Here is a 25,709-nt window from a genome sequence, read left to right on the forward strand (position 1 = left end):
TGTGTATATATGTATATGTCATCCTGTATATAATATCAGAATGTCATACAAACAAAACACCAGTGATGACACCTGGCTCTCATAGCTTCTGACTTAGCAGCCAATCTTGAAGCACTTAACATAAGAAATCAGTTTTATCCCTATTTTATGGACAAGGAAAACTCTGGACCAGATTAGTGGCAGAACTGGGAAGGGACCCAGATCTCCAATTTGCAATGCTGTGGCTACTGGTCCTTCCCTTCCCCCCCCCCTTCTTTCCTTGCCTTGCTCCTTTCCTTTCTCTCTCCCTGTAATAGGTAGTATACTCTGTGCCTTAACAAATTAGTCCAATATTGCATACCCTGAGTGGAACATCATAATGAATGGGATTATGCTTTCTGAACTGTGGTGCAACTGAAAAAGAAAGAACATATTTTGATTTCTGTTTCAAACTGCTTCTCTTATAATACTGTAATGGCAGCATATTTCAAGCCCGTGCATTCAGAAGGGATCCTCAGTGTGGATCCTTGCAGAATGAAAAAGTCTTATTATCCTAAAATACTAAAAATTCAATGTGAACCTCTTGCTTTGCACCTCTTAAAACTATTGTTTCATGCTTCCTGAGTTTCTGTGTGTATAATAAGACTTGCATAAAACTTAGTTATTTTTAAGTTGCTGTTAGTTTCATATTTATGTAGGGGAACCTGACTAATAGCACAGGTGACTGAATGTGGAATCTTGCAAACTAGTGAATGATATATTTTAAAAAAGCAAAGGTGACGTACCACAGAGGGTCATACTGTTGTCACTTGAATATTTTGTGATATTAACCTAGCATATCTAGACCCATTTATTATCATTCACTTTATTTAATAGAAACTGATGAACCGTCCCTTCAACTTCTTAAAATTCAGCAGTTTATAAGCTAAGGATGTGTGTGTGTATACTTTTTTCTGTACAAAGTAGATTGTATATTGAAAAGCTTCTCTTGTTTTTTAAATTCTAGGATTGAATCCAATGACCTGCCTTTGTTGGCTGCTATAGCAAGCACTCACTCTCCTTATGTTGCTCAAATACTCTTATAAGTTAAAATCTCAGGGTAGTCATTCCCAAGCAAAATACAGAAATTTTGAAAGAAGGACAGAGATGCCAGTGCTGGTAAAGAGGAACAGTGACAAAAGCTGGTAACGACTGCATTCCATCACCATCTGATGCTGGACATTTTTATCACAGAACTTCAGTTTACATGATGTAAAAGGCATTCAGGTTTTTTTTTAAATCACCTCTGACTTAACAAGTCAGGAAGGTGACTGTATCCTTTCATTAAAAAAAAAAGACTAAAGCAAACACTTTTGCAAACTGAACTGTCAGCAGAAATGCTGCTCCAAGACATGAAGTAGCATTAAAAAGAACAAACGGGATAGGATGGCTCTTGTGATGCTGCACTTGTGATAGTGTGGTGTTTCTGTGTGCTGCTTTGATTGGGGGTGGGAGGGAAGAAAGCAGTTGTAAACTATGTATATAGCATTCCTATACACAAGCGTGCTGGATGGGACATGAAGTTTTGCAGAATGTGAGCATGATTTTATATTGTAGAAGTGGCCGGTGCAGAACAAGAATGTGGACTCAGCATCTGAGTTGTGCGTGGGGTGTCTGTCTGTGGGTGAAGTTTTTTCTTGTCATCTTTTTAAAAAGACAAGAGGCTAAGAAAGCTGCAACTGCTTCTAGTTTTACTGATGAGGATTTCAAATGAGCTCAGATAAATACTAACATCTCAGTTTGGGATGAAAGCCTTTGGAGAGGGTGTTTTGGGAAGCCTTATGGAATTTCTTCTACAAGTTTACATTTGTTGCAAATGCAGTACCCGTCTTTTTTTGGGTTTCTGTATGACCATAAATCTGGTAATCAATCCCAGATCATAACTTCATCAAATGTTACTGTTGCTGAGATGTTTGCATTTGATATGATAATGTACAACATGATACCAGATATATTTTTGGTGCGTTGATGCCAGTTGGTTGATGAGCATGTATATCCACATGAGGCAGACTTATTCCAAAAAAAAAAATCTTTTTAGTCCATAACACTGTTTTGGCCTTCCAGCTATTAGATGGAGATTGCCCTTTATTCTCACTTAGAAGGGGCAGTTTAAGTTTAAATGAATTGTACAAGGATAAAACCCCAGACATGGTGATTTGTCACCCGTGTGAGCATTCTACAGAACTTTTTTGCACTATCATCCTGGTGCCTTCTGATCTCTTCTGGACTGACAGCCTTGAGGCAAGAAACTTGCCCTTAAGGTCAAATAGTTCATAAAATCCATTTTTTTATTGTTTCATAAGAAGAAAACTGGACACGGGCATAGATACCTTTTTATATACAGTCTATAAACCAGTGGTTTTCAGCCTTTTTAGACTTAAAGGCATACCTCCATAAATCTCTTGTGAATTGAGCAGCCCCCCATTTCAAAAACTAATTTATATAGTGAATTACTCTTCTTCTTCTTCCTCCTCCTCTCTTGCATCAAGCACTGTGAAGCAGTGCATGACATTTGGAGATCAAGGAAATGACAGAGGGGAATAACACTTTTTAAGAAGAAAAGCAAACACCCAAGTAGTGTTAGAGTGCAAGTGCTCTAGGATGTTTTGGGCATTGCACAGGAAGTGTTTAGATCTGTGACACCCCTCCCCCCCTTATTTTTGCTTCATTAACTCATTGTTTCCAGAATTTCCAGTGTTAGGAAAGAAATACAGGAGACAAGTTTGGCTTTGTGCTGCCTTGGTGTTTACATGTTTATGACTGAGTATCTTCAGTCATTAAAAGGAGGCAAATGTTGCTATTATGGGGGTTTTTCATTTTGCTTTCAGATGTGACTGAAATGCCATCATACTTGTTACAGAGTTCCCTTCCTCAAGGGATGGAACCACAACCATGAGAAGCTTCTCTACAAAAGGCTCGTTTCCAAGCTAGAAGACTCCCTCTTCATTTGCAGATATGATTCTTAAAAAGTTAAAATGGTTTCTTAAGTTTGGGTTCTCTATCCTAACATTCCAGGTGCCTCCTTTCTTAGTATTGTGTTTTAATATGTCTAGCCAGTGTCTTGTTTTTTAAAGAGGCTACAATATTCCTGAGGTGGAGTTATCTCCTATTGCTGGTACATGAGGAAATCTGCTTCCTCTGCTTGGCTCCTGAGCTGCTTACCCTTCACTTTGTCCTTTGCTTAAAACCAAACATGGACGCTGCAACCGGTTGCTTGCAAGCACCAGGCCAACTTTCATTGACAGTAAGTAGATCCACATAGTGAATGCAGCTATTCCCAAACTTCCCCCTATGCTGAAAATGTATATGGGAAACGCCTTCCTTTATGAGCTGGGATCCTGTTTTTCTCTGATTTTAAAAAAACCAACCCAAAACCAAAAATCCCAATTTTTGGATTAAAAAAGTAACTCCAAATCCACATTTTTCCCTGATTAAAATGAAATGCCACTGTATATAGCTATATATTAGTAGCACTCCATTTTAATCAGGGAAAAATGTGGATTTTGTTTTACTTTTTCAATCTGGAAATTGGGGATTTTATTTTTTTCAGAGGGAACCAGGATCCCTGCTTAAGAGTATAAAAATGTTTCATATTTTTATGCACTCACCTCACTTCACTTCATGTTCCTGCTATTTTATAGTAATTAAGTAAAAGGCTAATTCCAATTTAATTTGAAACAAAAAGGGGCTTGTGATTTGGTGTGACTTGGATCCAGTTCTACAAAGAGATGAAGGCAGCCAACCTCTGCTGTTGCACAGAAACCCATTAAAGGCAAAGGTTGGCTGATGCCCATCATTTTTGTAAGATTGGCACCTTGCTCAGTAGTAATGTGTCCTCTCCTACCTAATCCTATAGTTCTGCCTTTTGATAAGTTTCTAATTTAATTTAAGGAATGTAAATTGAGTTTAAAGCATTCAGCTTTGTTCAGCCCAAGATAAAACTTCTTCATTATACTTGCTCCTTTTTTCCTGTAATGTTTTGCTGCTCTTCACAGATTACACAAGTAGACCGTCTTGTTTATAGTTTTTCTTTTTTTTAGTTTCTAAATTTAATTTCCAAGGCAAATACTTTAATTTGTACCATTCTTTAAAAAGTTGGCTTTAGACTAAAGGAATTTAAAATGTCTCCCTCCTACCAAATATACTACCTCAGTTGACAGGATACCACCTTTTAGGGCTTCTTCAACTTCGTAAGTCTTAACTGTTAAATATTTTGTAGCATTTTGCTGTTCAGAAAAGTTAGTGTAGCATGACAGAGTGGTAAGTATGTACAAATGTTGTGTCAGACATCTTTATAGCATGTTTCTGTTGTATTTTTAATAGAATGAAAAGTGAAATGAATGTACAGGGGAAATGTTTAAAACTGACAATGAAATAAAAATGTAGCTGAAATCTTCAAGTTTGCAAAGTTGTTGTTTATTAGTAGTATGGATCTTTTGTAAACTCAGTACATATATTTCTTGTTTTTAAGTAGGTGGAACTTGGATTTAAACCTGAATGGATAGATACATTTGGCTAAACAAAGATTAGACAGTTGCCGCAATGTGTATGAAATTGTGATGGGTGGGCTTCATAAAGCTGAAAGGCTCATTTAACCCCCTACCCGAATAACCCCTCCCTGCTTTATATCCAGACAAGTGGTTGATACCTTCTAGATTATCTGCAAAGAGATGAAAAAGGAGCTTACACAAACTGAGTGAATGTCTTCACTAACTAGGTTCTGAGATGAAAAGTCAGAATCTCTTACACTTTATGACTGCTTTCAGACTATTTTTACTTGCTCCTCCCATATACAGTTTGATTGGCTATTTATTTGATCCCTTTTTAATGGTATGTTGTATTTAGGTACTGTGGTGTGTGCATAAGAAGCTGAAAGAGTGTGTAAACACAAGGGACTACCTTTCTATTGCTTCACCAAATGAATAATAGAGCCCACATGACTTCCAATTGTTTATGGGCAAGTTTCTCTTGACAAATCTAGTCCCTTTCTAAAAATTCCCAGCTAGAAGTTATCCAGAGGGTCTTTTCCTGAGCAGTCTGAGGCTAGCAGCCCCAGATTAGTATGAGGACTTAAATGGAAACTGCACAGAAGACTAAATTTGTTGGACTTTGCAGCTCGTGCTTATGCTTAAAGATGATTGTTCTTGAACCCTTACATTGGGCTTGCAAATCTAAGGTATAGCCCAATGTATATTTTTATAACTATTTTCTCCTCTACTATATGAGCTTTTAATAATAGCTTAAGACAAAAAGGACAAGAAGAAAAATTCATAGCAAGATGCTCACAAGGTGTATGCCCTTAAAATAGCATCTGCTCCTCCTTTTTAAAATCTCAGTGTTTAGTATAGTCGTACCAAACTCTGTTCTTTAGGCGCATGCTGAAGTAACCATCACTTTCATTTACTCTGCCTACTGTGGCATGGGGCATACTTTTTGGGAAAAAACTGATTAACTTGTCCTTTATATTCTTGTGTACATGGTGACTTGTTTAAACCTAATTTGTCTTTGTCTTAAAAATAAGATGCTTATGAGAATGAAGATTTAAGAATGTCAAGTTTGCTCACACAGATACATAACCTTGATTTGCATCTTCCTTTGTTTGAAGTATTTATTTTGTAACCAGCCTTCAGTTTGCACCGAGTCTCTTAGTTGCCTCCGGGCTCCTAACTTGAGGAGGCCGCTGGCCAGTTGCAAGAGTTGTCCATCATATGGCCGTGCCCCTTGCCGCTGACTGGTTGCAAGCTGTCTACCATGTGGTCCTGCCCCTTACTGCCCATTGGTGGAGGGGAGCAGGGCCACACAACAGGTAGCCCTCAGCCAGTCAGCGGTAAGGGGTGGGGCCATCAGTCATCTTGCTGTCAGCCCTTCATGATGGCAGCCCCTCCTCCCCCCACTGGTGGTCTGAGCAGTCAGGCCACAGCACCACGAAGACTGCTGGCTCCTTTATTTTCAGTAAGTTTTTGCAGCAAGTCTGCCACTTGTTCACAGAGCCTTTCATTTTTCCCAGAGCCCGGCCAAATTCATGGTTTCCATGAAAATTGTGCAATCATGAATTTGGTACATCCATACTCATGGCGCATAAAGATTTAGTTAGGCTTAGGATAAATACATAAAACACATTTGCATGTGTGACTTAAAACCACAAAAGTCCAGCTAATGCATCAGCCTTTACACCCTGCTTTTATAAAAGGCAGTTATTTTAGAGGAAGCTTTCCAAATGAAAATGGGTGTTAAGGACGGGAAGACTTGGAGACGGGCAAAAAGCAAATGTATAGCTGGGTGGTAACAATTCTATTAGAGCAGTAAAAATAGGAGATGATGCATCTTCTAAATAAAAATAGAATAAACTGAAGAGAACATCCACACAACAATAAATCTACTGTTTGGGTGTTTATGGTTTGGATGTGTAATGTTTCCCTATAATCCTTGCTTTCATTATTTGATGCTCTTGTCATCCCGCTTTATAACTTTTCTTGAAAATCCCCCTCAAATAATCCTACCTTTGGCAAATACCCAGCCTGATCGTTGCGTACATATTTTTTCCCACCTCTTTCAACATAACCGGTAAATTCTGCGAAGGCAACTGTCCCTGGATGCCCATGCCTCGCCCACACTGCTCCGAGTCGGTCCAAGTGGTGCGGGTCGAGGCAATCCACTGCTATAGCAGCAAGATGCACAGGGCCTTGCTGCTGTGGCAGAATGGCCCCCGTGACCACATCCCTCCAGGTTGGCGCAAAGGAGTGCAAGGGGCAGAGGCTATTCTGCAGTCAGAACGCGGAGGGAAAATATCCCTCCATACCCATCCTGCCAATCAGCTGATTAGCAGGATGGGAGGGGTTGTCTGTGTCCACTGCTGCTTTTTGGCAGCTACCAGCTGCTGATTGACAGTCTGCCCCAGCACTAGGCAGACAAGGGAGCAAGCTGCGAATTAATGGGATCCCTGAAAGGTGGGGTGATCCCAGGAGAAGCCCCACAGTGAAGCTCTCCAGCCATCAGGCCAGAATACACACACTCCTGAATTTCTCTGAAAATCTTACTGGTAGAAATGAGCTCCTGTCTGTGACCCAATCCTGGTTCAAAACAAAGAAAAAAAGTGTATATAGAGAATGACTCTTTTGCCTCAGTACAGGAGATCTAATAAAATATGGGTTGGAGGCAGTCAGTTTACTAGCCAGTGATGCATTATCTATGCTTTCTTTTCTGTCATCTGTCTAAACACCATTTTGAAGGAAGAGCAATAGGGTGGAACTGAAAATGCAAGACATGATTTTTAGACGTGGGGAGAAGGGAGTTGGGTGGTTTAGTAAACAAAGCACAAAACTTTGATCTATGATGCTTTTGATCCCACATGAAATTAGCTTAATGACCACATGCTAGTAGTGCGCATGCTGGAAAAACAGCCTTGCAGTAGTCAAGCATATGTTTTGGCACAACCCCAGACCTAAGGCAGTCTGAGATGCATGTAGTGAATTGTATCTTGTCCAGAAATCACTCAAGGTCAAGACTATGCTAGACAGCTTATGAATGACTGTCAAGTGTTTAGAAATAAATGTAATCTCATATAAAGTTGATTTCTTGTGTTGAGTCGCAATGATCCCAGAATGATCTGGCCAACTCCCTTTTAATAGATAGCAAGAATCTACACTGAGACAAAAGTTTCCTACTGAAAACCAAGTTCCAATTCTGGCTATGGAGACGGATGCTTGTAGTTGAAGAAGAATAATTCAAGGGTACTTTAATTCAAATTTCACCTCCCAAAAGTGACTGGAGTGTCTAAATGGAAGGAAAAGATTGCCCTTTTCTGGCAGCTGAATGCCACCATTGCCAACAACCACATTGGCTCTTATCTGTTAGAGAGCTTTATTTTAATGCCCTGGTTCTGTGTGGGCAAAGCAAATAGGCCCAGATAAGGCCTCGTTTGTTTTACTTGTTACTAATGCTCCAGTAATATATAAACTGTTGTCACTGCTGATACTATGATCCCTTAATAGGAAGGGATTGTGGATCTACTACAGATGCTAGGAACAATTTTTTGAGGCTGTTGATTTCCCTAGAGGGTAATGGCTGGGCAGTGTTGATTACCTGAATTTCAAGGCTGCATGTCCAGCTAAATTTTTCCTCTAGTATAGAGCATGCATGATTCCTGAGCAGGAATATTGTTTCCCGCTTTAAACTGCTGCCATACTATACAGCCTCCCACTTCCATCTGTAACTTTCTTTTGCTTAATTGGTAAATTAGATGGAGATCGAGCCACTGCCATAGTTCTGGTGTGGGGGTTTTTTCCAGCCATCCTTCTGGCAGAAGAAGAATCTTACCTTTACAGTGGGCTGCAAAGGTGCTAGTGAAGTATGGTTATCCTCCCTCATTGCACTCCACTTGCTTTTCGGATGGCTGTAGTCCTCATAGTCTGTCCAATTCCAGGCAAGCCTACTCCTGGCATTGTTGCCTTGCTTGTCAAGAATATCTGGCGGAGGCTGCCTAAAAATTTAAAGACAGAATGCAATCAGGTCCAAAAAGTTTAGTTTACTCCTGGTGACCCATTCAGAATAGCATGGGAATCTTTGTATAAGATTTTAATACAAAAGAGCTATTGCGTCCAAAGACTTGACTAGGTATTTCTTTCTACTGATACTTTTATTCTAGTTCCCAAGATGAAAAAGGAATGGATACAAGTCTAAATCTGTCAGTCTGCCATAATAGAAGGCATATCTGAAAAGTCCTAATGCTTAAACCTAGATTTCCTCTTGCGTGTAACTGTGATATTAGGCCTGTTAGGGTCTGGTGCTTTCATACAGGACTCAAGTTAGATACCCCAGTTTGTCAAGTCAAAACACCATGCTCTAGCCAGAAGCGTGTAGTATCTTGTACTATTCAATGGTGGTAAATGCTTTTATACAAGATGAGCCAACTATGTAATACCTTACTTACTAACATACTACACATCCTCCACCTATAATTAGCCTTCCAAAATTGGGGAGCATGTTTTAAATAGGGCAGTTGATGTGCTGCCCGGAATAGCAGCAGAAGCTTTTGTATTCAGGCAGCACCAATGGAGTCAATTGACTTCATGACCCATCAGAATCCACTTCATTAGTCACCAACCAGTCGATCACAGTAGACTGGCCGATCATGGAGCCTCTGACAGTCTATCTCAATCTGGGGGAGCTGTGCATGTGCATGCGCTCAGCCCCCGGCCCCAGGTTGAGATCAAGCCTGGGCAGTACGCAAGCTTGGTACCGATCAGAGTCCGGGAGGCTCCCGCTGCTGCATGCACCCCAGCAGAGGCCCAGGGGGCACATGCCCTCCCAATCTACGTGGGGCAGATGTGGCTGTGGCTGTGCCCTGAGCTGTGCCCCAAGCCCTTCAGCTACCCCGGGAGCACCACGACACCATGTGCGTCCCACTACTGGGTGGGCAGGGGATATGGCTCAGCCCAGCGATGGGACACGTAGTGTGGCACTCCCAGGGCAGCTGCAGCAGGGCTCGGGGTGCAAAGACCAGTATGCAAAGGCAGCCACCTCCCCCCACAAAGAGATCGGGGGGTGGGGCATGTGCCCACCAGGCCTCCACCGGGATGCGTGCAGCAGCAAAAGCCCACCCCCGCACCTGGACGAACCTCCTGGGCTCCAGTCATCCTACTACCCGGCCTGGCTGGGATCCCACTCATCCCTGCCCCTGCCTCAATCCCTCCCTCACTGCAAGGGCCTCGGTCTGCCTTCCCTTCCAACAGCCTGACTTGCTGGGCAATGTGGGGGGTGGCACACAGTAGATCCTATGTTGCAGTTTAATTCAAAAAGTGATCTGGTACTTCAAAAGGTTGGAGACCACTGATCTACCTGATTCCTGTTAGTTGTTTTTCATACAGTATGTGTTTATGACCCTCTCTCCTTTTTAATGGTCTTGATATTCAAGCTATCCTTAGTTTGACATTTTTTGCTGTCTGTGACTTATTCCTAGTGTCTCTCCTCTTATTTCACAGCCTTTCAGACCGCGGTTCTTTTGAGACTATTAGACGTGCCTCTGCAGTCCAGTGTTCAGCAGTACCTACGGTCCCAGCTTTTGGCTAAACATTCAAGAGCTGCTGCCAATTTCGCTGTAAAAGGGTTAAAACTAGCTTTTTCCTGAGTAGCAAAGGGAGGGTTAGTGAGCTGAAGACTGGGGTCTGTCCCTACTGCATATGGCCCTAACTCTGGAAAAAAAACCCTCGCCCTTTGCATTCTGCCTTCTCAAAAACAGTATCCTATCAGAGGGGGGCATGTGAAAAAATATGATATTAGAAACACCAGTCAGTGAGGGGAAGTTACTGTATGCTAAGGTAGTAGAACAATTTATAACACCTGAATTCAGCTAAGTCTATGTGAGGATACTAAATGGCTTCCCAGAGAACACCCAAACATAGCAAGGAAGACACCAGAACAAGCTGTCATCTGCAACAATCCTCCTGCGTCTATTCTAGCCTGCTGAGAAGAAATACTTGAAGATTATCCTACACTGAGCTCCTTGCTGTCAAAGCTTGTCCGGTATCCAAACGAATTACCTTTACAGTTAGCTCAGTTACCTAAGCATGCCTTGGGAGCAAACTACACGTGCTCCTGTTCCCCACTCATTTCCTCTGAAACTCTTGTTCCAAACAAATAATACTTTGTTTAAGGAGGGTATTGGGTCACTGATTGCCATTGCTGTAGCCAGAGAAGAGGACTCAAGCTGTGATCAAGTAGGCCTGACTAAACCCTAGGGGGTTCAATACACTTTGCATTCAATACCCCCTAAGATAGCTAGTTGTCATGGCACAGTCTACTGCTTGTTCTTTTCCATGCAGTGTGTGAGGGTGTGCTCAGTTCATCTTGGCTAACATGGCTCTTCATGCTTAGTACAATGAATGTTTTAGAGAAGACTTGGGCTCCAACATTGTAAAATAGTGCCTCAGAGTCCTTCCCAAACTAGGCACAAAAAGGTTGTTAAGGGGATGCATGCAAACTATGGCAGCAATCAGCAGCTTCCTGCCTACTTCAACTACTGCCACTTCCCTCACTGAAGATTTTTTTTTTTTCTTAAGCCTCCTGTAGGTATCATGAAATGTCATGAAATGGGTGATGGGATGTTTTGGAAGGGTCTGGGCATGACAATTCCAGGAATCTATGAATTGAGAGACAGGCAGAGTGAAACGCTGAAAATGCTGACATAAGAAAGAAGTGCAAGTGCTATAGACATGTTAATGCAGGGGGAAAGATGGGTAAAATGGTGCCAGACTCCAACGTCAGACATTAGCCCCAAGAGGTCTAGAGCAAAACTCATCAAGAATGGGCAAATTAAGTTTTGCTGTCATGTGGGAAAGGCATGGTAAGTGTGTGTGTCTGTGTGATGTTTCCAGCTGGGTCCGAGTACTTTCTAGAACTCCAAAAGGAAATGTGATGCAATAATATAGGGGCATAAAATGATCAAGAAAGAGGGTGTAATGGGCTGTAATGTCATGGCAGGAACTACTGTTCCCAACAGGCTGCTGGGGAAAAGAGAAGGAAGTGGAGGCAGAAATGGCTGGAGGAAATGGGGGTGTGAAGAGAGAGAAGCAGCATCTGCCAGCAAGACGTATGCTGAGACCCAGGAGCTGCAGTGGGGCTGACTGCAAGCCACAGCAGTGGGGCTCAGGGAGCCCATGTATGTGGTAACTGAGTTTTGTATGAGACTAAAGACTTGTTTGAGAGCCCCTGCAAGTTAAGGGAGGGCTCGAGATTTCTTCAGTGTATCGCATTACGTTGTTAATGTTCCCTTTTATGTTATCTAGCTACCTGCTGTCCCTGAAGGGTTTTATCATTGAGTCATTATTATCGTCTGTTATGTATTCTAAGCATATGTATCTTAATGCTTGCTCGCCTGTGTGTTTCCTACTCTGCTTAGCCCATTGGCCTGTGAATCTATCCCTCTATATGTCTGAGATCCTTTCTTTTGGCTCCTGTGCAGTTTCTGGGGTTCGTTACAATTGGCGGCACCAGTTGGCACAGCCCATAAGGTGCAGAGCAAATGGTTGTAGTGTGCACGTTTGCTATTTTACAGACATTCATGTAGGAAAGATGAGCATCCCAGGGCAGGGAAATGTACCACCCCCATCCTAATGCCTCAAGGCCAATATTTAACTCAGCACCATTTAATAGGGAACACCAAGACTGGGATGACTGGCATGACCAGTCTGAAATGGCAGCTGAGTTAAATGGATGGGATGAGGCTACTAAACTGAAATTCCTGTCTCTATTACAGGGAGAGTGGACTGCACCTGTCGACTTCTAAGATTTGCAGCTGCCGTGCATATTTCCCATAACCAAGGATGCCATCCAAGACGCCTTGTAAAGAAATCACAGATTACTTTTTACAGAAATTACAGAACTTTGCTGATTATTTCTGCTTTTTTCTGGGAAGGAGTTTCCCCCTGTGTACCACAGATGGTAAAGTGAAGTTATGTGATGTCATGGTAGAAAAGAATTTTAACAATTCCTCTATGAAGGGAGGCAATGATCAATGGCAAACTGAAGAGATGGTGCTGCGGAGACGAGGAGGGTTTATTTGAACCCAAGCCTAATTAAGGATTGGGATTCCTAGTGGGAACTGCAGTGGGTAAAAGCCACAGGGGCAAAATCCCAGAGCGTATTGCCAATTTATCAGTGGAGCCTCAGATTGCATACCAAGGCACCATACTTGGGACACTTGAGACTAGGGTGGCCATTCTGCAGAAAGACCCCAGACCACAGAGGCCAGTTTCCATAAGGGCACTGAATTAAAAAAAATACCAGCATCTTGGAGATCAGAGCGATAACCTCCAATGGATGGTAGGGAAGTTGGACCAAGAATTCAGATTAAGCCGTCATGGCTTGGAACCTGAAAAACTGCAGGAAGTCTTACTGCAGCACACCGATATGCACTCAGCCTGGAGGACCATGATCTGGGCCATACAGGCCTGACAAACCACTAGATAAACATGGTGCCAGACCGATCAAACAAGGCTCTAGGTGGGTTCCCATCCACTTCCAGATGGCATTTGACCAACAGCTGCAAGAGATGGAAGAAAGAGGCCTCAGCCTGCCCACTGTTAGCCCCTGGGTCTCCCCTGTGGTGTTGGTGCAGAAGAATGGAGGAGGCATGTAGGTCCATGAGGACTATTGCCGGCTGAATAATGCCACTGTTAAGGATGCTTATCCTTTACCTCAGATTGACATGCTAGACCTCTTGGCCTAGGTCCAATAGTTCTCAGCTCTCAGTTTGGCTAATACATACTAGCAGGTGGAAGAGCGCCTGGAGGACCAAGCCAAGACCGCCTTTTGTGTTAGGAAGGGCCTTTTTCAATTTAATATTATGCCTTTCAGGCTATGCAATGCCCCCAGGACATTTTGGAGACGTAGATATCGTGGTCGCTTGGAAGATACCATGGTAATAGGCCGAACTTTTCAGGAACATTTGCAGAAGTTGGAAGCAGTGCTTAAGAGGCTGAAAGAGGCCATTTAAAAATTAAACCTACCAAATGCCAGCTTTTCTGCAAGGAAGTAACTTCTTGGGACACCTGATCTCCACGGGGGAGCTAGGCCCAAAGTTAGAGAAGGTGGAGGCTGTTGAAACCTGGCCAATACCCCATAATGTAAAGGAGCTGTTTAGCACTGGGGGGCTAGCCTCCTATTATAGCAGCATTGTGACAAGTTTTGCCACCATCATGAGACCCTTACATAAGCTCTCTAGTAAGGCGAAGTTCACCTGAACGAAGGGATGTCGGGATGCCTTTCTTGAACTAAAGGTTAGTGTCACCCCCCACCTTAGCATACCCTGACCTCAGTTACCTTTCCTGTTGGACACCAATGTGAGTGACTTTGGCACTACAGCTGTTCTGTCACAAGTGGAAGGAAGCCAGGAGAAAGTGATAGGCTATGCAAGCCAATCCCCGAACAAAGAAGAGCATCCATATGCCAGCATGAGAAAAGAATTGCTGGCTGTAGCGATCTTTACCAGGCACATTTGACATTTTCTGTTTGGGAGACGCTTCACATGAATCGACCATGGTGCACTCTAGCTATACAACTTTCAGCAACCCGAGGGACAATTGGCTAGGTGATTGGAACAACTAGCCAAGTTTTACTATGGAATAGTGCATTGTCCTGGACAGCAGCACCAAAATGCTGATGCCCTGTAGACCCCCTGCTGAGGCTGAACCAAAAGCGGAGGTGGCAAGGGAACAGCCCTTATCCATAGAAGAGACGGAGTAGAATAAACCAATGAAGGACTCGGGGGCAGTCAGAGAATTAGCAGATTGGGGTGAAAAACAATGGAAGGATGCTGACATTGGGAAGTTAATAGTGTGGAAGTAAAGTAATAGCAAAGAGTTCCCTGAAGCTGGGTGTCACTCGTGTCAAAAGTAGGACCAGGCTGCGTGGTCAGAGCTACACATGCAACAAGGAGTTCTGATGTGAACACTTCCAGGGTTGGTGCACAAACCTGGACTTGTCCAAATAGTGGTATCTAAGAGAGAAATACCCACCATTTTGAAAGCCCTATTAACACAGAGGGTATTTAGGCATAATTAAAAATCTCTCACAAGATTTAGTCCTGATGCTTCTGATTGGGTTGGAGGAAATCTGTCAGACTGATCATGAGTGTGGATCATGTGAGGCATCCATGCACACAAGGGAATGAAGAGTGGCCCCGGGGCTTCCATAGTCTCCACACAGGCCAGATGACCTCTGGAAAGGATAGCTATGGATATCCTGGGTCCCCTACCAGTAATACCACAGGGCAACAAGTATGTCTTGGTTATGGATGACTACTTCTCCAAGTGGGTGGAAGCATACCCACTCCTGGAGGCTCAAACTGGTGAAGGTTTTCATTGAGAGGTTTGTGTCCTATCATGGCATGTCCTGCTCCTTCTACATTGACCAAAAGAGAAATTTCAAATCTCAGCTTTTTCAGCCACCCAGATCTGCAACCTTTTAGAGATCAACAAAACCCACCCAACCCCATATCACCCCCAATCTGATGGACTGATGGAATGGTTTAACTGTACCTTGGTTGACATGCTGTCCAATCTGATCAAAGACAGTTGGACAATATGAAATGAAGGATGAAGGTACTGACTTACATTATGATATACCAAATGTGGTGTTATTTGAACAGGAGATCTGCCTCCCTATTGATGTTATCTCAGGGATAAATGTGTCAGAATTTAACAACCTTTCGAAATACATTGCAAAGGTGGCAAGAGACCTCAGTTCAGTTAGCTAAGCTGTTCAGAAACATTAGGCTGCAGCCACACAAAAATAAAAGGAGTCCTATGACCTCAGGGTCACTGGACAGTTTTACAAACCAGAGGTATTGGTGTGGGTATGAGTTGGTCCAGGAGGTGTGTGCATTGCCAAAAATTACAAAAGTTTTAGTGGCCCCTATACTATCATTAAGAAGTTATATGAGGCACTTCATGAGCTAGCGAGTGGGTGTCATGGACAGACATCAGTAGTGCACTGTAACAAAATAAAGCCATGGGGAACAGAGACCTTAGTCTGGCAAGGGTACTAGGGAGGCCTGCCTGTCAACCACCAGGATGTCTCTAGGGACTGCACAACCAAACTGTTGCCAACAGAGTCCCAAATAGGCCCAACAAGGTGCTGCCAGAGGGTGCTTGCAAATCCAAGGATGTAGTGAAGATCCATGGCCTGACAGAGACAGGGCTAGTGAGGATGGATGAGTACAGGGGGTGAGACCAGGGATGAGTACACTTTAGAGTACCCAACACCTACCCACGCTGAGGAAGGTGCCCGATCCTGAGTCCACAGGTAGGCCACCAAGGAATTGGAAACCTCTCAGGTGGTTTAGCAATTAGGTGGTGTGAATTGGGTTGGATGTGGGGGTGCATGCAGTGAAGCGGGGGGATATAATGGACTGCAATGTTGCAGCAGGAACTACTGTTCCCAGTAGGCTGCTGGGGAAAAAGTAAGGAAGCAGAGGGGGAGCTGGGGTTGCATGCCAAGAAATGGTTCAGTGTGGGGAAGAGAGAGAGAGCGAAGCAGAAGCTGGTGAGAGGCACGTTGAGACGCAGGAGCTGCAGCAGGACTGATTACAAGCCACAGCAGCAGGGCTCAGATGGGGAGTCTGCATACACAGTAGTTGAGTGTTGTGTGAGACTAAAGCCTGGTTTGAGAGCCCCCCTCAAGTTAAGGGGGGGCTTAAGTTTCTTCAGTGTATTTCATTACATTGCTGATGTTCCCAGTTTTGTTATCTTGCTCTCTGTCCCTGCAGGGTTTTATCACCAAGTCATTGGTATTGTCTGTTGCATATATTCTAAATGTATGTACCTTCATGTTTGCTCACCTGTGTTTTTCCCAGTCTCCTTCACCTGTTGGCATGTGACCCTGTCCCCCATATCAACTTGAAAACCCTCCTTTGGGTCCTGTGCAGTTTCCAGGAGTCTTCTTTGCTAATGGCAGGTGAAGCTGTGTTAGAGCCTACCAGTATTAGCTTTTATTGGCTGAGCCTTATTGTAAGTACTTGATCAGTGCTTTTAACGATCTTACTAGGCTCCTATTACTACATATTGTAATGTTTCTGTCTAACATGTAGTTAATAGTTTCATATAATAGTTTAGTGTACATTTAAAGTAACTGTATAACTACTACTGACTTATGGATTTAATAAAGGCATTTTATCTAAATTACAGATGTGATCAATCGAATGCCAGTGAGCCCCTACATCAGCCACTATTATTGATTTCCCTGCCAGTGATTGCCACTGGTGATGGGATTGGTGGCAAGTAGTGGTGAGGGAAGGGGTGGTGGCTGAAGTAGCAGAGTGGGAGGGAAGTGGTAGCAGTGGCTGAAGTATGAGGGGAGGAAGGGAGGTACAAGACGGCAAATTTCCTGTGGTGGGGTGTTTAGGGATCTCTGTCTCAATGGGTTTATTCTTGCACCTGTGGGTTCAGGAGGTACTGCTATTCCATTTTATGCGTATGGTTATAGAGAAAGTCACTGACCTGCCCAAGATCGACAGGGAGACTGACAGGGCAGGTTTAATCCCCCTTCATCTTACAGGTCTGGTCTGACCAAGCTACTGTCAATGCTGCCCTACATAAAACAATGAATAGGTTCATATACGACAACATAGTTGATGGCCACTATTTGGCACCCAAAAAGTATTTGCCTTTATCCTTGTTTTCTGCCCCAGAAGAGGGGAAAGCTCATAGGAGCTGCATCATGCTTTTTTGATACCTGTCACCATTGTAATTTAAACTATAATGGAGTAAAGGCTTTGCTAATCCATTTACCACATGGATGCCACTGCAGAAATATTTCTGTTTTCCAGCTATCTATATTTCCTCCATACTTATTCTTTTTGCTTGGGATTCTTTTTATCATGATTTTCCAAAAAGATGAAAAGACCACTAATGACAAATTGGTGAAAACCATTTAATTGAGAAATAAACCACAGGAGCAGCTGACACCCCCACCCCCCAGAGAGCAAACATCTGGTTTTTAGGGCTATAAGAGGTGAAGTGAAAGACAAAACTTTCCCCTAAACGGGTTTTTATAGTTCTGCATGAGGTAGCAGGGAGTTTTTAAAGGCAGACATGGAAAGAACAGACTGTCAATGTTAGCCTGATGATTTATGTATTAGATGTACATCCCACCCTATCCAAAAGTCCCAGAGGAGCTTACCATAAACAGACAACTCGTGTGATGCTCCATGGAAACTGGTCTTAGACATGAGTTGGTCTTACACACTTCCACTTACAGGGATTTGTGAGCAACATCCCTCTGTGGAATAGTTATACTTCAGTATAGAACCAGAATACTGTGGGTGTGGAGCTGCTTTCTAGTTTATAAGAAATAAGTGAGCTGGCTCTTGGGATGTTTACAGTGGGAACAGGGTGATTTATCTAAAGGGAATACAAGGGAAGGTGATAAAATAGAAGGTTATAAAACTCCTGTCACATAGGGCCAAGGTGGGAACCAGACAAACAGCAGCATTTTTGTCTGGCTTAAAAAAAGACTCTCCAAGCATGTCTACACATTCATTAATGCACTGTAATTACAGTGTATTAAGCTTAGTACCTGTAATAGCAGTACAACAATGCACAGTAGCACTATTGCACACAGTTTTTTGTGACGCTAATGCTCAGTAGACTAGTGCTACTGAGCATTAGCACAGTTTTTGCCTGCCACGCTAGTGTGCAGAAGAATTAGTCTACTGTGCATTTAGCATCTCATGTAGAAGTGCCTTCCTTCAACAAGGGGGTAAATGTCAAGGTTGTCCTTAGGGAGGTATTCAGACTGACAAAAGCTCCTTCTGGACATCTGAAAAAGTTAGGCCTGTTTACGTGAACAGTAATAGATCTTTTGGCAAAACAGTCAGGCATGTTCACTACATCTTGGAGCAAAGGATTTGAACTACTTTTTCCTACTGTTAAAATTAAGTGATGCCTTAGTTGGACATGTTGGTTACAAGGTACATGAATGGTACAGGGTACTGTAACCACAGGCCCACTCTAAGCGTGGGAAAATTGCAAATACCAAGGAAAGAGAAAAGGCACAATGCCTCCTGACTTGGAAAAACCAGAGCACAACCTACAATGTAGCTGGCTACATCAGTATAAATGTTCTGTGGGATGGCTACCCAATTAATTTACCTTTTAAACCAGTCCTCTCTGTATTATATGTAAAATGCTGTGACAGTTTCAAAGTAGCTGCAGTTCTGGCAGAGCCATAGGTTTGAGACTTAGTAGTCTTAGTTTCTATTGGTTTCTGTGGGGTTTCTATTCTATTGGTTTCTATTGGTTTCTGTTCATTTTCCCCACAGGCATTCTCACAGGCAACTAATTAAAGCAGATTTTAACCACCTGAGTCTGTCTTCTTACGTGCTCTAGTCACCATGGGACTCTAGCATAATGTAGTTAGCATAATTGTAATCCTAACTAAGCTCGAGGAAGTTGAGGAGCTTCTGATTCATACAGTCTCTTGCCACTAGGTTCTTTAACCCTCATTGTGTTTCTAGTAGGTGGCACTAGGTTCTGGTTATACACCCAGCCATTTGGAGTGTGGGAGCTATCTTTCCTGCTGAAAGGTGTTGAGAGTACCAGGAATTGCACCTGAAAGGAACCTGTGACAGTCTCCTTCAAGACGGGGATCCAGATCCAAGTTAAGGTTGTAATGGTTTGAGGGAGTTAGAAGTCCCTCTTGCTGTGACCCTGGGACACAAAAGGGAAGGATGTATTACACCAGTGATGTTCAATCTTTTTTCCGTGCGCAGGCTGGATGGGAGGCTCAGGGCTGATCCATGAGCCAGACTGAGCCTAGTGAGCCAGGTTTGGGCCCTACACCACCTCCCTTATCCATGCACTACCTTCCAGGGCCAGCCCCATGTCCCCAGATTGGGCCCAAATTGGACCCCTCCACACATGGATCCAACATACTTTCTGGCCCATGGCCCACCCCACCCAGGTCTAGAAATTTAGCAGCAGAGGGACAGCAGTTGCTGCTACTGCTCCCCCTTCACCACATTTTCAGACCCCTGGGAGCTCTTGCAGGCCAGGTGACATAGTTCCACAGGCTAGATTTGACATGAGTCGGGGATTGAGCACCTCTGTACTATATTCATTGAGTTTGTAGTGGTTAGGGGCATAGGGAGAGTAGGACCTCTAGAAATACATTGAAAAGAAAGTTGTAACTAAGACTATCAACACCAAATAGGTAAGTGTTCCTTAGGCCAGTAAAAGCAGTGCTTAGTAAATAATGGTGCATCTATGTATGCATTTACTCTGGCCCAAATTTACTCTGGTGCAAACTAATCCAGAGTAAGGGTTTTGGGGCAAGCATCTACACACGCAGATATTGGGGACAAGATTTGCACTCAGTTCCCTGCAGCCCTGCAATGGACCACTGCTGCCACCAGGGGGGAGCTCCAGGCTCTCCCTTGGTGTTAGCCTAGGGGCTGGCGGGGAGCACCTGGCTCTGGGGGCTGCCTGCTGTTGCGGCAAGGACACTGTCCCCCTGTCCAATCAACAGGGAACTCCTATCTCTGGCTCCCCAAACAGGGGATGGGGCTGGGGAAAAGCAGCGGGGAGGTGCAGGTCCCAGCCCCCTGCCCTGATCTGCTTGTGGGACAGCTAGCAGCTAGCTCGCTGCTAGCTACCCCACAAATGAATTAGGAAGGGGGCTGAGACCTACCCCTGATCACCTAGGTTCCTTGATCACCTAACTGGGGCGTGGGGCTGGGACCTGCCACTGACTGAGATGGTCCCCACCAGCCCTGGGCTGCATGGGAAAGTCTGCTTATGCAGCCTGGAGCTTATGCAGGCTGGGGACTAGCTGAAACAGGACAGCCCCAAACATCTCCAGGCTGCATGTGCTTCCCTGCACAGCCTGAGGATGGTGGGGAACTATCCGAGTCAGGAGCAGGTCCTACCCAGCTCCAGGCTGGGCAGGGAATTATCCCCATGTAAGGAGCTCTCAGCCTCTGCATTTACTCTGGCCCCAATCTGGCCAAGGAATAAGGACTGGGGAGCTTGTTCCAAGCCCCTGCTTCATGATTGGCGTCTGGCAGCTCCTGGCTGCTGGGGCAGAGGAACATTGTCCCCTCCTGGGCATGTAGGGTATGGGGCTGGAGAGTTTGTTCCTCACCCAGCTCCATGAGTTGGGGGCAGGGGAGAACAGGCTGCAGAGCTGGGAGAGAGCAAGCTCCTCAGCCTGTTCCCCCCCCACCCGCAGCTCTGCACCTGTGGAGCTGGGCAGGGAACAAGTTCCTCAGCCCCCACCAGCAGGGAGCTCCCAGCACCAGCTCTGCAACTGCAGGGCCATAGGAGCCTGCATGAGGACTATATCCCCCCCACCTTGGCAGCAGGGAGCTCTGACCCCGCTGTTCCCAGACTGCAATCTTGGAGCAGGGGCTGGGAGATAAGGATGTGGGATAAGGGTTGAGAGACCAGCCTGAGACTCATGACTGTGGGGCTCAGGTTGGATGATGAAGGCCTCCCAGCCCAAGCCCCATGTCCATGGAGCTCAGGCTGGGAGATAAGGGTCTTGGAGCCATGATCACAAACTGAGAGCAGGGGTCTTGGAGCTCCCTGCTGCCAGGGTAGGGAGACATAGTCCCTGCACAGGCTCCTGTGGCAGTGCCTGCCCCGGTATCGGGCAGCTCCTGAGGGCAGGGAGCTATCTCTCACCCCCTGGTGGGTGGCTGACTGGGCAACATGGTGATATTTGCCTCAATATCAGTTGATCTCAATAGACACTATAGGTTCCATTATGCCAGCACTGTCCCAACATAGTAAGAGAGCTGCTTCACCTAACTGACTGCAGTCTATTGCAAGAGTATGGAGCTGTGTTTGGATGTGGGAGCTAAGAATCCAAGAAACCCTATTGAGGGGAACCACTAAAAATGTATGAAACAAGAATTTTTAATCTCTGCTGATGTAGGCAGGATATAAAAATGATTTAGAGCTATGAAATCTGGCAGAGGTCTGCTTCATTCCATGTCTGAGTTCTACTTGATCACTTCTGCACCACATAAGGCTTTGCACAATGTCACAGCTGGTGCCCCCTAGCTTTCCTCAAACCTAATTTCATATACTTATAACCAACCTAGGCAAATTTAAAAGTTAGTTAGCCTTTGAGATGCTCTGCACTGGGGAATAAATACAATTCCAATGCCAAAGCTCCTGCCACTGACACCCCTTCCTCTGCTTGCACCTGTTATGGGCTCTGTCCAGGCATGGCCACTGACCACTGAGGCTTCTGCCCAGGTTTTGGTCTGTTTTTTTGGGATTACAGCCTTCATGTTCCTGCCAAGAATAGCCAGGTGTGGGAGTGATTGTGGTGTATGAAGTGCCTCCTAGTGGCTTCTCTCAGGAATTGGATAATGGAGGTGCAGGAGGTGGTAGATAGGCTCAGAAGCATCTGTGAGCATGAGGTCTTCATCGACTCAGTCCAGAGACCTCCAACATCATGGAAAAGGGGCAGCCAGATAAGGCACTGGACAACAGGAGACACAGGTACTCCAGAAGGTGGAAGCTGGCAGCTTGTCACTTTTGGGAACAGGCAGCACTCCTTTTCTGGAACTGTGTTTGTCCATCTGGAGAACAGGTATGAAGCCCTGGCACTGAGCAAGGAGTTGACTCTAGTGGCAGGGGACACCAAGCTAAGTACCCCTAAGGGAGGGAGGATCAACACCACTGCTACCAAAGGAAACAATGGGCGGTGCTGGTTGGAGATTCCATCCTGCAGAGCATGAAGGCATCCATCTGCTGGTCTGACCTGGAGGTCTGTCAGGAGCCCACATCCAAGACATCGTAGAAAGGTTGCCAAGACTCATCTGGCCCTCTGCTACTCCATGTTGCTCATCTATATTGGCACTAATTATACTTGCAGGGATAACCTTGAGCAGATCATAAGTGACTACATGGCTCTGAGTGCAAGGGGTAATGGAACGAGGGCCCAGCTGATGTTTTCATTGATCCTTTCAGTCTAGTAAAGGACCAACTAGGAGCAGACACATCCTAGAGATCAACATGCAACTCCATAGGTGGTGTGCCACCAGGGTTTGGTTTCTTTGACCATATGGTGTTCTTCCAGGAAGATGGACTGCTGGGAAAGAAGAGAGGGGCCACCTGACAAAGGAAGGGAAAAGTGCCTTCATGTAGAGACTTGCTAACTTAGTGAGGAGGGGTTTAACCTAGGTTCACCCAGGGATGGAGAAAAATGCCTAGAGGTAAATAAAGAGTTGAAGAACCTGAACAAAAACTTAATAAGGGAAAATGATAACAAGCCTTGGCAATATTGTCATCCATGTGGGAATGAACGATATGGCCAGGGGCAACCCTGACCGCATTATGAAGGAATTCAAGGCTCTGGGGGACAAGCTTAAGGAGACGGGGGCGCAGGTGGTATTCTCGTCTCTTCTTCCGGTGAGTTGGTGGGGACAGTGACACGAGGCCTGCATTGGCGGAGTCAACTGGCGCTTACGCAGTTGGTGCCACCAGGCAGACCTTGGGTTCCTAGATAATGACCCATGCTTTTGTGCGGGGGACTTGCTGGGGCGGGATGGGCTTCACCTCTCTCCTAAAGGCAAGCGTGTCTTCTCTTCCAGGTTGGCCAATCTCATATGGCGAGCTTTAAACTAGCCTTGCCGGGGGAGGGGGCCACAGGAAGACAAGGAGACACCACCCAAGCAAGACAGGTGACAAATGCAAGGAGTGCCCAGGTAAGAAACAGGGGTGCAGACAGTCTTCCAAATCAGGGGGTGGCACACGCAGCTATGCAAGGCCTTAAATGCCTATATACCAATGCTTGTAGTACAGGGAATAAACAGGAGAAACTCGCCCTCAGAATAACCAGTTCAGACCCAGACATAATAGGGCTTACAGAAACGTGGGATTCATCCCACGACTGGTCAGTTAGCATTAGGGGCTATAGGTTTTACAGGCGGGATAGAGAAGGAAGGAAAGGCAGGAGTGTGTCACTCTATGTCAAGGAGCAATACACATCCTCTGCCAACAGAATGGGGTCAGAGGAGGGGCAAGCTGAAGTGCTCTGAGTCAAGATGCAAGGGGGTTGTGGGGAGAGGGATTTAATGGTGGGGGTCTACTACAGACCCCCCAACCAAGGGGAGGATCTGGATGGGGAATTTTCAGGCCAGCTTGCAGAGGCACTTAAGGCAAGGGATGTAGTTGTCATGGGAGATTTAAATTACCCAGACATGCTGGGAGAAGCAGTCAGACAGGTTGTACCATTCCAGGAGGTTCCTGGCCAAGATACAGGACCTCCACTTAATTCAGGAGGTGCACAGTCCCACCAGAGGAAATGCCCTGTTGGACCTGGTCCTGGCCACAGGCCACAACCTGGTAAAGGGCCTCCAGGTCCTTGACCACCTGAGTGATAGCTATCATCACTTGCTGGAATTCACCATCCAGCGCAGGGTGTCAAGGGCCTACAGCAAGACAGTAGCCCTAGACTTTAGGAGGGCCAACTTCAACAAGTTGAGGAGACTAGTGGGAGAGGTGCTGGGGTTCTTGAGAGCAGAGGAACTCAGTTCCCAAGATGAGTGGTCGTTCCTTAAGGAGACGATACTCAGAGCCCAAGGGGTGACCATCCCAACAAGAACCAAGGGGGACAAGAGTGCCCAAAAGCCCCTCTGGCTCACCAAAGGTGTACGGGAATGCCTGATTGCCAAAAAGGCAGCATACAACCGGTGGAAGGGGGGGTGCTATCTCCAAAGAGGAGTATACATCCTCTGCTTGGGACTGTAGGGGGGCTGTCAGGAAAGCTAAGGTGGACATAGATCTAGGGCTAGCATCCAAAATCAAAGATAATAAAAAGTCCTTTTTCAAATTTATAGGGAGGATGAAGAAGGCATCAGGAAATGTGGGGCCCCTGCAAGATATGCTGGGCAATCTGGTGGTTGTGCCAGAGGAGAAAGCAGACCTCTAACCAATTCTTCACCTCCATTTTCTTGTGCAGGGACTGGGACTTCCCTAGAATGATGCAAGACGGACTCGAGGAGAATGCCTCCAGACCTCAGGTTGGGGAGGACCAGGTTAGAGAGCTTCTGGAGGGGCTGGACGTGTTCAAATCAGTGAGTCCAGATGCTCTCCACCCCAGGGTGTTGAGGGAGCTAGCAGGGGTTATTGCGGGGCCCTTGGCATGGCTTTACGAATGCTCGTGGTGCTCAGGCCAGGTGCCAGATGATGGGAAGATAGCCAATGTGGTCTCCAGCTTTAAAAAAGGGAGGCAGGAGGACCCGGGCAACTATAGGCCCGTCAGTCTTACCTCAATCCTAGGGAAACTCTTTGAGAAGATCATCATGGAACACATCTGCAATGGGCCAGCTTCAGGGATGATGCTCAAGGGCAACCAGCATGGTTTCATTAGGGGAAGGTCATGTCAGACCAACCTGATTGCCTTTTATGATCAGGTCACAAAAGCGTTGGATGCAGGTGTCGCCGTGGACATAGTCTTTCTGGACTTCAGCAAGGCCTTTGACACTGTCTCCCACCCCATCCTCATTAAAAAAACTAAACGACTGTGGCACTGATGCCTACACAGTCAGATGGATCGCAGATTGGCTGAAGGGTCATACTCAGAACCTCAGAGGGTGGTGGTGGACGGGCCATATTCGACCTGGGGAGAGGTGGGCAGCGGAGTCCCCCAGGGCTCGGTCCTTGGGCCTGCGCTATTCAATTTCTTTATCAGCAACTTGGACGATGGGGTGAAAAGCAACCTGTTTAAATTTGTGGATGATACCAAAATTTGGGGTAAGGTGAGCATGCTAGTAGCGAGGGAAAGACTGCAGCAAGACCTGGATAGGTTACAGGGGTAGGCTAACAAAAACAGGATGCATTTCAATACTGACAAGTGCAGGGTGCTACACTTGGGCAGTAGTAACCAGCAGCACACTTATAAGATGGGAAACTCCCTTCTTGAGAGCACAGAGGCAGAAAGGGATCTTGGAGTCATTGACTCCAAGATGAACATGGGCCAACAATGTCACCTTGTCATGAATCCACAGGTGCATCTCAAGCAGGGCCAAGGAGGCGATCCTCCCCCTCTACATGACACTGGTCAGCCTACAGCTGGAGTACTGTGTCCAGTTCTGTGCGCCCCACTTTAGGAGGGATATGGACAACATGGAGAGGGTCCAGAGGAGGGCCACCTGCATGATCCGGGGACAACAGGGCAGA

At 45.4% G+C, this 25,709-nt stretch overlaps 2 protein-coding genes and 1 long non-coding RNA gene across 6 annotated transcripts in view; 2 read left to right on the forward strand and 1 right to left on the reverse strand.

Moving 5' to 3' along the window:
- FNIP2 (folliculin interacting protein 2) overlaps window positions 1-3,373 on the forward strand; it is a 63,884-nt gene extending 60,511 nt beyond the window's left edge. For all 4 annotated transcript variants that reach the window (XM_019534542.1, XM_019534544.1, XM_019534540.1 and 1 more), the window contains one exon: window positions 986-3,373. In XM_019534542.1, the coding sequence (XP_019390087.1) occupies window positions 986-1,064 (79 nt within the window). In that variant the 3' untranslated portion in view covers window positions 1,065-3,373. The remainder of the gene's footprint in view (window positions 1-985) is intronic.
- The window catches only part of CUNH4orf45 (chromosome unknown C4orf45 homolog), an 84,456-nt gene that overhangs the window by 2,286 nt on the left and 56,461 nt on the right, over window positions 1-25,709 (reverse strand). Inside the window, exon 4 of the mRNA XM_019534545.1 lies at window positions 8,335-8,497. Within this exon, the coding sequence (XP_019390090.1) occupies window positions 8,335-8,497 (163 nt within the window). The remainder of the gene's footprint in view (window positions 1-8,334; window positions 8,498-25,709) is intronic.
- LOC109309711 lies at window positions 13,417-16,699 on the forward strand. The gene is made up of 2 exons (XR_002101012.1): window positions 13,417-13,691; window positions 14,218-16,699. It is a non-coding gene; the product is annotated as an uncharacterized LOC109309711 (long non-coding RNA).

This window comes from Crocodylus porosus, unplaced genomic scaffold (genome assembly GCF_001723895.1).
Source record: "Crocodylus porosus isolate Cpor-Errol unplaced genomic scaffold, CroPor_comp1, whole genome shotgun sequence".
NCBI lineage: Eukaryota > Metazoa > Chordata > Crocodylia > Crocodylidae > Crocodylus > Crocodylus porosus.